The sequence below is a fragment of the Cnephaeus nilssonii genome, assembly GCF_951640355.1.
Source record: "Cnephaeus nilssonii genome assembly, chromosome: 3".
Lineage (NCBI taxonomy): Eukaryota > Metazoa > Chordata > Mammalia > Chiroptera > Vespertilionidae > Cnephaeus > Cnephaeus nilssonii.
In genome coordinates this window covers 77,292,174-77,306,837 of record NC_137074.1, presented here as the reverse complement: position 1 = coordinate 77,306,837, position 14,664 = coordinate 77,292,174, and the positions used below count along the sequence as shown (strand labels likewise).

At 41.4% G+C, this 14,664-nt stretch overlaps 1 protein-coding gene and 1 pseudogene across 2 annotated transcripts in view; both read right to left on the bottom strand.

Annotated features, from left to right (window-relative positions):
* LOC307096742 (aspartate aminotransferase, mitochondrial-like) overlaps positions 1-6,198 on the bottom strand; it is a 62,483-nt pseudogene extending 56,285 nt beyond the window's left edge. Inside the window, exons 1-3 of the transcript in view lie at positions 6,168-6,198; positions 2,265-2,365; positions 357-482 (exon numbers count right to left, since the gene is read on the bottom strand). The product of the transcript in view is annotated as an aspartate aminotransferase, mitochondrial-like (transcript). The remainder of the gene's footprint in view (positions 1-356; positions 483-2,264; positions 2,366-6,167) is intronic.
* Positions 6,199-8,356: 2,158 nt separating this feature from the next.
* Positions 8,357-12,121, bottom strand: LOC307097149 (ferritin, heavy subunit-like). Its single transcript, XM_079767131.1, has 4 exons — positions 12,000-12,121; positions 11,194-11,337; positions 9,894-10,019; positions 8,357-8,497 (listed from the first exon to the last, which is right to left on the bottom strand). Exons 1-4 carry the CDS (start codon positions 12,093-12,095, stop codon positions 8,387-8,389), a joined length of 477 nt encoding a protein of 158 aa, XP_079623257.1. The 5' UTR covers positions 12,096-12,121; the 3' UTR covers positions 8,357-8,386.
* Positions 12,122-14,664: the final 2,543 nt, after the last annotated feature.

The window sequence follows — 14,664 nt, the reverse complement described above, 5'->3', positions numbered from 1 at the left end:
GGTGGGGCCCAGCAGATTGTTTGAGTAAACCCTCCATATGATTCTGGTACCCATTAACATTTTAAGTGCTCCTTGTCTAGATTTAAAAGCCAGCAGTAAAACTAATTTTGTTAATTATCCAGAGCACATTTTTCCTGGGAAATATTCCCCATCTTATGTTGAGTTGCATTCCCTCTTACCAGGGTACCTACTTCTCCCACCTCCAATCTACTCCCAGAAGTAGGTTCATATATGTCCTTGTGGGAAAGAAAACACGTGTTGGATGATCAACTCTCTTGGGCCCACTTCCCAGAAGCCAGTCATAATTCAGAAGTGAAAGATGACATTGCTTTCAGAGCCAGTAGCTAACTCCTTACATCACATTCATCATCTTCAATAGCCATGAGCATTAGGTCTAGCAGCAGCTTTGTTAAGTGCTTCTCCAATTCCAGAGCACACTCTAGAGCTTTCATGCCGATTTGCCAGTTATCTATCTCATGCCTCTGTTGGGGAGAAACAGGGAAGTCACCTCTGGGCATAGCTTTCTTACATCAAACTTCCTGGGTCGGAGTATGTCTAAGTTTGTATAACCCAAGAATTTCTAAACGTGTGGCACAGTGGAATCAGCCTAGCATCTTAAATCCTGATGTCTGGATTTCAGCTGCAGACATTGTGACGTAATTGGTATGGAGTGCAACCTGGGCATCAGGATTTTAAAAGCTCCCCAGGTAATTTTAATGTGCTTCCAAAGCACGGATGCCACTAGCACAGCTACATGCATGATTCCCTTAGCTTTGGAATTCCATGATGGTGGTTTAATTCTGTAACTACCACACATTTATTAGTTCTCTTTATAAAGCTGGAGTTTAATAGAAACCCTCAGATAAGTAGACATGTTTCTAAATGTAATACCTCCAAGTAAGGTTTAGATTGCTTCTTTTAAGTGTCCAGCCCGGTGAACAAAGTATGCTTCCTTCCACTGAAGAGGTAGCTATTTTAAATATCTGGGTGCGCATCTGAATTAGATTAAATATCTGATAGAGGATGCTAACTGTTCTAGAAGAGGCCATTGGAGTTGTGCTTCTCAATCTGCCCAGAGCATTACAGTCACCTGGAGAGCTTGTTAAAATACAGCTCCTTGGATGCCACCCCTAGAGAATCTGATTCAGTTTGTCCATGAATTTGCATTTCTGACGATTTCCCAGGTGATGCTGATGCAGCTGGTCCAGAGACCACAGTAGGTGTGGCTCATTGAGAAAAGCTAAACAACCATTTAGTGGCTGCAATTTACTCAACATGATATGAAGAGGCTACAAAGAAGACAGATGTTTTCCCTCAAAGTCAGTTACTATAATACCGTGTGTAATATGGGTAACCCAACAAGTTAGGTGGCAACCAATAATTTAGTTCTCTAGACCCAGCAGAGGACCCATTAAAATCATCATGACAAATTACATAGTCACCTTAATCACAGGAAGGCAGATTTTCCTCTCTCATTTATTTAAATATCTTAGGATTTTCTTTCCATGTTCCCTCTTCACCTCAGCTTGGTCCTCAAAGTATGAGGCAAAAAGAGATTCTATTTTGCATTTAATGTGATAACAGGCCTGGAACAGGGGTGAGAATGGGGAGAAAATGGAGGTGAGATAAGTTGATTTTTAAGGCTGGAAATCTTACACAAACTCACTTTGTTGTCTCTGTGGTTGTCTCAAAGAGGCCTTCTTCATTCAGGCTGGGGTCCTCGGTTTGTCCTTTGACTTCCAGAAGGCCCCAGCTACTAGTATCTTTCAAACCCAGGCTACCTCAAAGAAAAGCCACCCAGATTTTAATATGCTGGGCCTAATCTTTGGCAATTATGGCCTCTTTAATGATCGTATTTGTGAAACCCACATGCTAGCACTTATATCCAATAATGCTGTAAACACAGGAAAACTCCAGTATAAATCAAATGACATTTTAAAGTCAATCTATTTCACCAATCATAACATATCTACATTACCTCTAAAAGAGAATATGGGTAAAAAATATTAAGTCTATCACCAGTTTCTGATGCCCATATAGTTTTGGAAATCCACTGGAAAGAGCTGTGATTCTCCTCATCATAGCCCATAGCTTGCGATAATGGCTCTAAATCATTAGCCACAAAGCAGCAAAATCCTAGCCACTAAATTGCTGTTTCATCTAATATTACACCACATGCATGGCCATAATCACCATTAACAAGGAGACACAGAATATATCAGAGGTGAAACCTCCCTCCCACTGACTCAAGAACCCATACTAACCATAGATAAATAAGCATCACTGACGTGCATCTCATAAGATGCCACGTGATTAATGGCAACACTACACTCTTCAGAGAGTGGGTGCTTGACTGCCATCTCAGCTTTAGGGAAAAACCCCAGACATAAACAGTGCAATACAACAACTTAATGGACTTCTTAAATATTAGTAGGCAGATAGCCATTTTCATATAGCTGAAAACTAGATAAAATTGCACCCAGCTGACATTAACAGCTACTCATCTGCTAATAAGGACATTGTTTCTGCATTAAAGAACCAATCTCAAGAGAGAAAAATGTGTATGGGGGTTTGGGGGGTTAATTCTCCTAAATATCTCAGCTTGTTTAGATTGGCCTCTTTAATGATGTTTTCTCTATGATTTGAGAAGGCTAATCTACTTCATGAATAGAGAAGTGGTAACAGAGAAGATTCTTTAGCTTTAATATATTCCTGTTTTAAAAAATAATTTATAGCACATCATGCTAGGTCCTATGGGAAATCTAAGAAGATTGACTAAAATGCATTCTTTGCCTATAAGGGACATAACCCCCACCCCATAAGGCTGGGACCTACACAATTGATCTTAAGACAGGATATCATGGAGGTTCTGCGTGTGAAAGTATTAGGATAAACTACCCCTAATCTCTCCTGCTTGGACATATTTTCTGAAATATATAATGTTATAAGCCTTTTCCCATAGCTTGGGCAGAAGTCCAGCACCTGCAGAAGCAAAATAAGAAATCCTCTCCACCTGACTGACCTGTGCACTCCCCTCCACTTGACTGACTCATGCACCCACATACTGACCCTATATTGCATAGTTCTACCCTATAGGAGAGGACCCAACCATCCCCTTGGGGCTGACACTGACACTCTGGTCTCAGCCTGCTATGAGAGAATGTAATAAAATTTCTTAAACACTCACAATGTCCCTTGGCCTGGCTTCTTTCAGCACCAACCTAACACAAAGCATAGTTAGCTGAGGGGATTATGGCAGATTTCATGGATAAATTGGCATTTGAAACTGGTCTTGGAAGGTGAGTAACAATGTAGGAAACAGAAATGGAAGAAGGGCGTTCCACCTGGAAAACAAGCACACACAGGCTGTAGGGATCAGACATAATAATGGCTTCTACACACTGCAGTGATCCAGCCTCAAATGGTCTCCCAGAAGTTCTGACCTGCCTCAACATATATCTTTTTCATTAGCCTCCTTTGAGAGTAGAGATTGTTTTACTTATCTTGGTAGTCCCACAGCTTTTAAGCAAGAATTTTTTAAACAATAGGTGTGGAATCAAAATCATTACATAAAAGTATAGTTTACATGGGCAGCAGTGTAATTTCCCATGGTCTGGTGGGTTCTTAGATCTAGCCTAAGCTATGTCTGGTGGAACTGACGTAGAAGTGGCAGGTCACCAAGTCTATCTATAGGAGGCAGTGAGGAGCCTGGGAGTTTCCTGATGGACAGCTATCCTGAGAGAAGGAGCCAAGCATTTTAACTTTGGCCCAGTCACAAGGATAAATGACATCATGTCTGGTCTAATTAGCACATTACCATTTTATTAGTATAGATGGAACTACTGCTCTGGAGAATTAACCCTATAGTCCCATCTTGGGTCAGTTAAGGGAACAGTGTCAGTGCCAACCAGGTTGTCTGCACGTCCGGTCTGTGGAGGGCATTGGCATGGTCCTGAGCTGTTAGCCAGATGTGCTCAATCTCCCCTTGGGTTAGTGAGGAGGACAGGATGACATAGATGTCATGACAGGTCAGGTCATAGGACTGGGTCAGGTACTCAAATTTCTTGGTAAAGGTGGTCAGGTTGGTAAAGAAGACCTTAGTCTTTTTTCAATCTTGGAAAGGTCTGACATAGAGAATGGGATGTGGACTCATATTGGGTCCTCAGTTCCTACGACTGCCCTCAGGGGTAAAATGGGCATGGGAATAGAAGTGGCTGTTGAGGAAGGTGGTCTTTGGGTGACCTGAGAGCAAGTGTTGGGTGGGGAAAGTCTGTATTGGAAATTGCGTTCTCAGGATTTGGATTCTCAGGGGCCAGGGTAGAATGTGGTTGCTGGTTAGGAGGATCTGGGTTTTGGGAATCTACTGCAGGTGAGGGAAGGGGTGTGTAAATGGGTGGAGGTTGGTGGACTATTAGGTCAAAAGTAAATTCAGAATCAGAAGTGTTAGGGGTATGATGTTTTATGTGAAGGAGAAGGATCTGATAGGTAGAGCAGGACTAAGAGAGAGGATGGAGAACAGAGGGTGAAAACGGGACTCTGACCATTTTCCACTGCTGACAGCAATTACCTAAATCACGCAATATATTAAAATCAAAAGTGCCCTTTTCAGGCCATTGAGAATCATTATCTAGTTTATATTGTGGCCCAACAGTGTTACAAAAGAAAATGAGGTGCTTGGGCCTGATCTCTCCTGTGAGTCAGAGGCAGTCGAGATTTTCAAGGAGACAGCCAAGAGAGGTTGTTCAGGGGGACGCAGAGGGAGTGTTCCGCATGATGGGAAGAGTAAGCATGGCCCATGCGGGGAAGAATGAGTGACACACCACAAGTCAAAGTTGACTGTTTAGGGAAGGCATCCCCACTGCTAAACAAATCCCCATGAGAAATGAGGGGTGACCTTCTGGATTTGCCATCCCCAGTCCAGAAAGACCCGAGGCAAAATATCTGAGGAGTCTTCTGGCCTAATGCTAGGACCTTTGAGACCAGAGGACTTTTGAGAAGTCAGTGAGAGTAAGTGGGCAGAAGACTTGACATGAGGAAAATTGTGGAATGTCACTCACCTGGAGAAGATTGGCCGGTGTGGGATGGAGGGTCAGCAAAGCAGGAGGAGAGGTTCCTGATCTGGCATCCTCCTTGGCTGGGTGGGAAGGGAGGCCTAACTGAGGTAGGCAATCATGTCACCCGAGTATGATTCAGAAGCAAGCACAGGTTGAACTGCTGCTGCCTACTGCTCTCCAAGTAGCAAACTTGGGGTGACCCAAGTGGGGGCAATGGCTCCCCTTTCCCATGGAACCCTCCTAGGTTTTGACACCAAATGTTAGGGTTGCCAAAGAAGGAATACATGAAGCCAACAGTGTTAAAGAATCATAAATTTATTAGGTCTTCGGGAGACCAGATGGGCTGAGCTTCAAAATGGCACCAGCACCCAGGGATGGGGAGTCAGAGATTGGATTCTACGTGGGGCTTTTTTGCAGGGAACTCTCTGGGTGGGTCCAGATACTGGGAAAATCCAGAGGGGAGAAATAATGGTCTTAAGTGGAATAGGTTCTGAGCAAAAGGGAATGTCAGTTGTAAAGGTCAGTTCTCAGGTAAGGGGGTATCAGGTAAGGGGGTATCAATTCAATTATTTGAACATACCTCAGAATTTTGAAGATGATTTTCCCATTTTCTCCTTGCATCTAATATTAATGCAAAGTTTTAGTAATGTGGTGTTTTCTTTCTTTGTTTTACATTGAGCTTTTACATCCTTGATACTATAAAAATTTGCTACAACAGATATTTTTCTCAATTTCTCTTCTCTCCTGGAGCTATAAATTAGATCTTTCATTGGAACTCCATGTCTTAATATTTAAAATACCACTTGCTATTCCTTTGGCTGAGAATTTCTTAGCTTATTTTAATATCAGTTGTTAAATTATCTGTGTCTATTTCAATATTCAACCCATTTGTTAAGTTGAATTTTCCCCACAGTATATCTAATTGGATCTTTCTATTTCCCTTTCTCATTTCAAAAGAGATACTTCTAGGATTAAAAGTTTTAAGATTATGTCTTAATTTTAGTTATATGTTATCTTTTTAAATTGAATTTATTGGAGTGACATTGGTTAATAAAACCATAAAGGTTTCAAGTATACAACTCAAAACATCTGCACACTGCATCAGGCACTCACCAGTTAAAGTCAAATCTCTTTCAGTCCCCATTTTCCCCTTCTTTGCCTACTTCCACTTCACCTATCCCCCTTTTTCCTCTATCATCAACTGCTGTCTGTGCCTGTGTCATATTTTTGCTTAATTCATACACCTTTTTCACCCAATCCCCTCCCCTCTGACAGCTATCAGTCTGTTCTATGTATCCCATGCTTCTGTTTCTACTTTGTTAAATCTTTTTTATTATTATTAGGACTAGAGGCCCAGTGCACAAATTTGTGCACCAATGGGGTCCTTCAACCTGCCCTGTGGGATTGGGCGGAAACCAGCTCTCTGACAACTTCCGAGGTGTCCCAGATTGTGAGAATGTGCAGGCCAGGCCAAGGGACCCCACTAGTGCACGATCAGGGCCGGGGAGGGATGGCCAGCTTGGAGGGACTGCAGGAGGGCTTCAGGGAGTGTCTGGCCTGTCTCGCTCAGTCCCCATCAGCTGGACTCCAGCAGCAAACTAACCTACCTGTCAGAGTGTCTGCCCCCTGGTGGTCAGTGCACGTCATAGGGAGCAGTTGAGTAGCCTTAGCATATCATTAGCATATTACACTTTGCTTGGTTAACGGCTGACTGGATGACCAGACACTTAGCTTATTAGGATTTTATTATATAGAATACGTAGAGTTGGGGTGAGCAGACTCTCCCTCTGTGGGCTCTTGTCTAACGAAGTTTGAAGAATAAATCAGTGGATTAAAAGATTTTAAATAAAAATGGAAGCTTTTTGAAAAAAAAACACACATACAAATGTCCCCTGGGCAGGGGTCACCTAAGGGGCCCCAAATGGGAAAAGCCTGCTCTTTCTCTTAAATGGGAAAAAAAATCTAAATCCTGTTTTGAGTCTCTTTATCTTTGGTTTATATATGCCGGCAGCTTTTTGTCTGAACATGACCCTTTTTAATTGAACCTTTCCTTAATTTATTTCCCCTGTGTTTTCCTAATTGGTCATTCTCCTGCATAGTATCAGTTTTAAATGTCAAAGCCCACCTGGTGTCACCCGCTTTCTCACCCCCTTATCTTGCAACATTCCTCTATCCTCTGTGTATATATGGCTTCTTCTTGTAACATTTCCCCATCCTCTGTGAAAGTCAAGGTAAGCATTCTGGTCTTAGAGCTGTCTCTTTCCCTTCACAAATGCATTCCTCTTCCATGGACCCCCCTTTTCCAAAAAACTACCTGTCCTGTCTCAAATTCTTATCAGTTAGTTTCCACATATAAATGAAATTATATGGTATTTGCCTTCTCTGGCTGGCTTATTTCACTTAGCATAATAATTCCATTATATATTGGCTTTCCTAAAGTGCAGTTCTGGATACTTTTACATATTAATTTACTTAATTCTCTCCTTAACTTTATGAACTAAGTACTATTAACTATTTTAAAGATGACTACACTGAATCAATGACTGAGGCAAAAACTTCCTCAAGGCCATGGGGCTAGTAAGTTTGGAGCCAGGACACAATCCTATAGAGCTCTCTTTCTTCCCAATGAATTAGTCACCCAAGTTGCATGCTCATTGCTTGCTCCTGAAAGTAATTACCCCAATAGCAGCTAGCTTGCCCACAGTGGATGGCATTGCCACATCCACACAGTTGTTTTTGATCTTAATTGCTGTGTCACTTCCGGTCCCTATGCATACCCAGGTTATAAAAGGGCACCTAGGTTGCAGCTGCCTGTCCTCTGTAAATCTTTCAGGTGAGTCACCATTTCTAGAACAAGAACGCTTATTTTAAAATTTAGCTTTACATTGATTAGAAGAAAATCCTACTATTTTGTAAACTTTAAATATGTAGTATACATGTAGAAGAGGAGGAAAGCATTAGTTAGACCTTAAGTTTTACTACTTAATTTACACTATATATACTTGGATTGATTGAAATTCACAAAACTTGATCCTGCATCTGAGTGTTGTTGGGATCATGGGAGAAGGAGGAGGCTTTTTTTTTTTTTTTTTAAGTCTAATACACCAAACTTATAGTGACGGAATTAACCCTTTTCGTGCTTCAATAGGAATCTATTTACACCATTATAATGCAAAAGCAGATTTATTTATACACACACCAATGAAGGAAAGCAGTCTTCTGTCAAATGGAGAAGATTCTTATGTAGCTGATTTTGGGACCTACTACAGTGGGAAGACTTGCTTAGTTGCCTTCAGATGTTAGGTCTATTTACCTAACACTTCAGCAGGCTTTTACTCTTTCGGGGACTGCTTCTCAAATTCCTTACAATATCCTATCTTGATTTGTAGGTTTTTTGTGCTCTTCTTCTGTCCTTTCAGGTACTTTCCTGTGAATTCTAAGACCTACAGAAATAAACAGGAAAACACCCTTAAGAACCTTGTCTGCAACAGGAGGCAATCAAAAATCTTCCTACCCAGCCCTAGGCGGTTTTGCTCTGTGTATAGAGCATTAGCCTGCAGATCAAACGGTCCCGGGTTTGTTTCCAGTCAAGGGCATGTACCTTGGTTGCAAGCTCCTAGGGCCTTGTCCCTGGTCAGAGGCAACCAATCAATGTGTTTCTCTTACATCAATGTTTCTCTGTCTTTCCTTCTCTCTTCCGCTCTCCCTAAAAATCCATGGAAAATATCCTCAGATGAGAACAGCAACAACAACAAATCTTCCTACCCAAATCGTAGCTCATAGACCTGCAGTCCTGAGAGATTTTAAGTAACACAGAATCTCAAGTCCCACTCCAGTCCTACTAAATCAGAACCTGCATTTTAAGAAAGGACTAGGCAGTTGATAATGCACATAGAAGTTCAAAGAGCACTGATCTAAGACATTCAAAACCTTCAGTGAGTACAAATATCCACTTTCCATGAGTATGAGTGTTAGGGCATCTCATTAAAAGATTAATTTAAGCAAGCTACTACTGCAGTGGTTTCCCACCCTGTGTGCTTTTTTTTTTTTTTAATGATATGGAGATTTCAAGCAGGTGCCCAGACCCCATTCCCAAAGATTGAGATGTAAGTGGAATAAGGCTCAGGTGTTTGTATCCCTCCAGAGCTCTAAGTCACTACAATATGCATCTAGGATTGATAACTTTTGTACAAAGCAATTTTCCTCACTTTGCTTTCCTATGATGCTAAGGGTTTGGTGAGAAAGAAGTTACCACCACAAGGAGGAATGTTCACCATTAACCAGGAAGACTTCAGAGAAGTCTGTAGGATAATAAGTCACCATTAACATTCACTTTTGCAAGGACCATCAGGGACAGTGGTTCTCAAAGTGTGGCCCCTGGCCAGCAAGCAGCAGCATAACCTGAAAATGGGTTAGAAATGCAAATTTTGGGACACCAGATGAAATCCATTGAATCAAACTCCGAGGTGAGGGTGGGAGAGGGGTGGGGTAGAGCCCAGCAGGTTGTTTGAGTAAACCATTTGGTTCTGGTACCTATGAACATTTAAGCATTCTTTGTCCAGATTTAAGAGCCAGCAACAAAAGTCATTTTGTGTAATTATCCAGAGCACATTTTTCCTGGGAAATCTTCCCCATTTTGAGATGAGTTGCATTCCTTCTTACCAGGGTACCTACTTCTCCCACCTCCAATCTCCTCCCAGAAGTAGGTTCATATACTTCCTTGGGGGAAAGCACACACATGTTGGATGATCTACTACATTGGATCCACTTCCCAGAAGCAAGTCATAATTCTGAAGTGAAAGATGACATAGCTTTCAGAACCAGTTACTAACAACTTACATCACGTTCTTTCTTGGCAGAAGCTGTGGTCTTCAGGTCCATCAGGAGCTTGGTTAACTGGTCTTCCAATTCCAGAGCACACTCTAGAGCGCTTAAGCCGGTTCCCCAGTAATCTATCTCAGGCCTCTGTTGGGGAGAAACAGGGAGGTCACCTCAGGCACAGCTTTCTCACATCTGACTTCTTAGGTCGGATTATGTCTAGGTGTGTATGACTCAATACTTTCTAAACTTTGTGGCACAGCCTAGCATCTTAAATCCTGATGTCTGGATTTCAGCTGCAGACGTGATGACATAATTAGTATGGAGTGCTACCTGGGCATCAGGATTTTAAAAGCTCCCCATGTAATTTTAATGTGCTTACAAAGCATGGGTGCCGGTAGCACAACTACCTGCACGATTCCCTTAGCTTTGGAATTCCACACTGGTAGTTTAACTCTATCAGACATTTAGTGGTTCTCTTTACAAAGCTGGAATTAAAAGAACCCTCAGAGAAGTAGGCATGTTTCTAGATGTTAATACCCCCACTAACGTTTAAGATGAATTCTATTAAGTGTCCATCCCAGTGGAAAAGTATTTATTTAATTTCACCAAAGAGGTAGCCATTTCAAATACCTGAGTGTGCATCTGAATTAAATCCCTGATAGAGGATGCTAACTTTTCTAAAATAGGCCATTGTATTTGTTCTTCTCAATATGCCCAGAGCATGGAGCCACCTGGAGAGCTTGTTAAAATACAGGTCCTGCCGAAACCGGTTTGGCTCAGTGGATAGAGCGTCGGCCTGCGGACTGAAAGGTCCCAGGTTCCATTCCGGTCAAGGGCATGTACCTTGGTTGCGGGCACATCCCCAGTGGGGGTTGTGCGAGAGGCAGCTGATCGATGTTTCTCTCTCATCGATGTTTCTAACTCTCTATCCCTCTCTCTTCCTAAATAAAAAAATAAAATAAAATAAAATAAAATAAAATAAAATAAAATAAAATACAGGTCCTTGGAGCTCACCCCTAGAGCATCTGATTCAGTTTGTCCATGAATTTGCATTTCTGATTATTTCCCAGGTGATGCTGCTGTCCAGAGACCACAGTAGGTGTGGCTCATTGGGAAAAGCTAAGCAACCACTTAGTGGCTGCAATTTACTCAAAATGATATGAAGAGGCTACAAAGAAGACAGATGATTGCACTCAAAGTCAGTTTATATAATCTCATGCATAATATGGGTAACCCAACAAGTTAGGTGTCAATGAATAATTTAGTTCTCTAGACCCAGTAGAGACCCCATTAAAATCATGACAAATTATATAGTCACCTTAAACACTGGAAGGCAGATTTTATTCCCACATTTTCCTAGATATTCTAGGAATTCCTTTCCATTTTCCCTCTTCACATTAGCTTGGTCTTCAAAGAATGTGGCAAAACTAGGTTGTACTGATTCATCAATGGAATTACAGGCCTGGATAGGGTTGAGAATAGGGAGAAACTGGAGGTGAGACAAGCTGATTTTTAAGGCTGGAAATCTGACACAAACTCACTTTGTTATCTCTGTAGTTGTCCCAAAGAGACCTTTGTTCAGGTTGGGGTCCGTGGTTTGCCCTTTGACTTCCAGAAGGCCCAGCTACTAGTATCTTTAAAACCCAGGCTACCTCAAAGAAAAGCCACCCAGATTTTAACATGCTGGGGCCTAATCTTTGACTATTATGGCCTCTGTAATGACCAGACTTGTAAACCCCACTTGCTAGCACTTATATCCAATAATGCTGTAAACACAGGAAAACTCCAGTATAAACCAAATGACATTTTAAAGTCAATCTTTTTCACCTATCCTAATATATCTACATTAACTCTAAAGTTCAATATGGGAGAAAAATTATTCCGTCTACCACCAGTGTCTGCTGGCTATAGTTTTGACAACCCACTGGAAAGAATTGTGATTCTCCCTAGGATAGCCCATAGTTTGCAATCACAGATTTAAATTATTAGGACACAAAGCAGCAAAATCCTAGCCACTCTGTTGCTGTTTCATCTATCATCACACCATAACCACCATTACTAAGAAAACACAGGATATATTAGACTTGAAACCTCCCTCCCAGTGACTCAAGAACCCATACTAACCATAGATAAATAAGCATCACTGATGTGCAGCTCATAAGATAACACTTTACTCATAGCAGCACTGCACTCTTCAGGGATCGATAACTTGTCTTCCATCTCAGCTTTAGAGAAAACCAGGCATAAACTGTGCTACCCAGCAAGCTATGGATTTCTTAAATACTAGTAGGTAGATAGTCACTTTCATACAGCTGAAAACTAGATGAAATTCCACCCAGCTGTGATTAACAGCTACTCATCTGGGAATGAGGACATTGTTTCTGCATCAATCTCACCAGAGAAAAAGGTGTGTATGGGGGTGGGGGGTGGAATTAATTCTCCTTAATATATTAACCAAGGTATAGCACACTCTTTCATGTTTTCTCTTTGTTTTGAGAAGGCAGATCTACTTCCTGAATAGAGAAGTGGTAACAAAGTAGATGTATTAGCTTTAATATATTCCTTTCTTTAAAAATAATTTATGCCACTTCATGATAGGTCCTATGGAAAATCTAAGAAGACTCACTAAAATGCATTCTTTGCCCACAAGGCTACAACGCACATAAATGATATGAAGACAGGTCATGATGGGGTTTCTGAAGCGGCAAAGCACATGTAGCTGAGGGGATTCTGGCAGATTTCATTGATAAATTGGCATTTGAAACTGGCCTTGGAAGGTGGGTAAGAATGTAGGGAAACAGAAATGGAAGAAGGGCGTTCCACCTGGAGAACTGGCACACACAGGCTGCAGGGATCAGACATAGTTATGGTTTCTCGTCACTGCAGTAAGACTGCTGCATTTGGGAAGCTTTTGCCCCCTTCCTCAAACAGTCTCCCAGAACGTCTGACCTGCCTCAACATTTACCACTTTATTAGCCTCCTTTTAGAGTAGAGATTGTTTTACTAGTACTTATCTTGGTAGTCCCACTGCCCATAATGAAGTGATTTGTAAATGATAGGTGTGAACTCAAAACTTATTACATAAAAGTGTAGTTTACATGGGCAGCAGTGTTATTTCCCATGGTCTGGTGGGTCCTTAGATCTAGCCTAAGCTATGTCTAGTGGAACTGACATAGAAGTGGCAGGTCACCAAGTCTATCTCTAGGAGGCAGTGAGGAGCCTGGGAGTTTCCTGAGGGACAGCTATCCTGAGAGAAGGAGCCAAGCATTCTAACTTTGGCCCAGTCACAAGGATAAATGACATCATGAAAGGGAAGAGGTTATTACAAAAATTCCTACTATTTGTCAGTTTTACTTCTTTTTAAAAAATATATTTTATTGATTTTTTTTACAGAGAGGAAGGAGAGGGATAGAGAGTTAGAAACATCGATGAGAGAGAAACATCGATCAGCTGCCTCCTGCACACTCCCCACTGGGGATGTGCCCGCAACCAAGGTACATGCCCTTGACCAGATTCGAACATGGGACCCTTTAGTCTGCAGGCCAATGCTCTATCCACTGAGCCAAACTGGTTAGGGCCAGTTTTACTTCTTGACCCTGCCCTGCCCTTGTCCCTAATTGAATTCATGCCTTAGTCCCGAAAGGCACCTTAAGCAGATGCTTCTCAAACTGAAATTTGTATATAATCACCTGGTGCTGTTTTCTCTTTGTTAAGCAGCAGATTTGATTCATGGCGCCTGAGAGTCCACATTTCTAACAATTCTGCCGAGTGTTGCTGGTCCAGAGACCACATTTTGAGTAGTAAGGCTTTACGTATAGTCCTAAAAAGCTATTTCAATAAAAATTTGGTAAGATGTGGAAACAAATGGCACTACTCATAGGAGAGGAGAAGGGGCCCATCCCTGCTGCTTCTCCACAGACCACTGCAGTGCTCGGCATGCCCGAGCTCCCAGGCCCTCCATGGCAGCACTCCGGGGGAGGCAGCAGTGCCAGGGCGCTCAGCAATATCTAGCCTATGAAGGTTACAGAGGGGAATAGGAAGGGGGATGGTAGCTGACTAATAGTTGACTGGTTTTGTTCATAGTAAGTGTAAAACCTCACCTGAACTACCAATAGAATTTGGGGAAACCTTTCAGGAGATTAGGGTCCTATGTGATAAGGTAGAGACAAATAAAATCTGGATTATTACTTACTGTTAATGTGACCTCATCTAAAGGAGAGTAAATCTAGAAAATAAAGATTTTTACTTTCTGGAACATATGAATGTTTGGATATTTCTGGATAGATCAACTTAAGGTCTTAAGAAAAGATTATATATTTTCATGTAAACATTCCAAGATTATACCATTTCATCTGGGCCAAAACACAGAACTGGATACATATGAAGAAAATGTTCTTCTTCTTGAGGGTTAAATTAAATATTATTGAGGAATATTGTTATCTAATCGTTTGAAAACAACCTCACAATATATAGAAAAATGGAGAGGAAAGAAACACATCAGCAACATCAGTCATAGTTATGTTAGTATTGTGGCATTACAGGTGATTTATTAATATTTTCTATATTATTTGAACTGTTATAATTATATATATTTCATTTTTATAAAGGAGCCTAATAGCTACCTTTCCAGTGAATTAGCATAATATAATCTCCACATACACTCATATTTATGAACATATTGTTTTTTTTCTTATTACAATATAATGCTTGATCATTGTGACCTATGGAATTACAGGCCTGGGACAGGGGTAAGAATAGGGAGAAACTGCAGGTCTACCACCAGTGTCTG

What these genes read in the sequence shown, in the direction of transcription:
- LOC307097149 (XM_079767131.1), bottom strand. Translation starts at nt 12,095, where the DNA reads ATGGAAGACAAGTTATCGATCCCTGAAGAGTGCAGTGCTGCTATGAGT. An exon ending in GTGATGCTTATTTATCTATG is followed by an intron (nt 11,338 to 11,999) that starts GTTAGTATGGGT and finishes AACCCTATCCAG; the next exon opens with GCCTGTAATTCCATTGATGA. An exon ending in TCTGCCTTCCAGTGTTTAAG is followed by an intron (nt 10,020 to 11,193) that starts GTGACTATATAA and finishes TCTCCCCAACAG; the next exon opens with AGGCCTGAGATAGATTACTG.